The sequence below is a fragment of the Cynocephalus volans genome, chromosome X (genome assembly GCF_027409185.1).
Source record: "Cynocephalus volans isolate mCynVol1 chromosome X, mCynVol1.pri, whole genome shotgun sequence".
NCBI lineage: Eukaryota > Metazoa > Chordata > Mammalia > Dermoptera > Cynocephalidae > Cynocephalus > Cynocephalus volans.
In genome coordinates, this window is record NC_084478.1 from 114,052,244 (window position 1) to 114,052,930 (window position 687).

Below are 687 nucleotides of genomic sequence, written 5' to 3' on the forward strand. Positions count from 1 at the left end.
TCATGTGCTCATGGTGAACCTGAGCACAGCCCTGGTGCCCTCGGTCACGGCATGCTTGCGGAGCTCCCCGGTCAGCAGCAGGTGCACGGCGGCCTGGATGTCCTGTGAGGTGAGGGTGCAGCGCTGGTTGTAACGGGCCAGGCGGCCGGCCTCTTCGGCGAGGCGCTCGAAGAGGTCGCTAATGCACGAGTCCATGACGTTCACGGCCTGCTGGGACAGGCTGAGGCCGTCGTGGACCAGCTTCAGAACCCTGGGGAAATAGGTGGCGAAACTGTCCTCGCCGCGGCGGCCGCGGCGGCAGCGGGTGTGACGGCGGCTGCGGCGGCGATGGCGCCTGGGCTTCTTCTGTTTCAGGGCCGTCGGAGCGCCCTTCTCAGGCGCCTGGGTGCTGACACCTTCCTCCGGAGACGGGGCAGAGGCAGGCTCCGCCATCCCTCAGGCAACCCCCAAGAGCTAGGAGGCACCGACGATGGCGCTGCTGCCAGGCGGGGAGCCCTTTTTATAGTCGCTGCCTTGCCTCACGTCATGCGTGACCTCGACTTCTGACTGGGTGTCAGGGCACACAGGGAGCGCGTGAGTGAGCCTAGCGGAGTGCGCTGGGACTGCACGGTCCTCCTGCTGGCGGTCCCTCCACCAATCACAGTGAGCGTCTGGAGCCCTGCAAGCTGCCTGTCTGGTCCCATACAG

At 66.5% G+C, this 687-nt stretch overlaps 1 protein-coding gene across 1 annotated transcript; it reads right to left on the reverse strand.

Annotated features, from left to right (window-relative positions):
- Positions 1-432, reverse strand: LOC134368222 (histone H2B-like). The gene has a single exon (XM_063084765.1). The coding sequence runs from the start codon at positions 430-432 to the stop codon at positions 1-3; it is 432 nt and encodes a 143-aa protein (XP_062940835.1).
- Between the last annotated feature and the right edge of the window lie 255 nt (positions 433-687).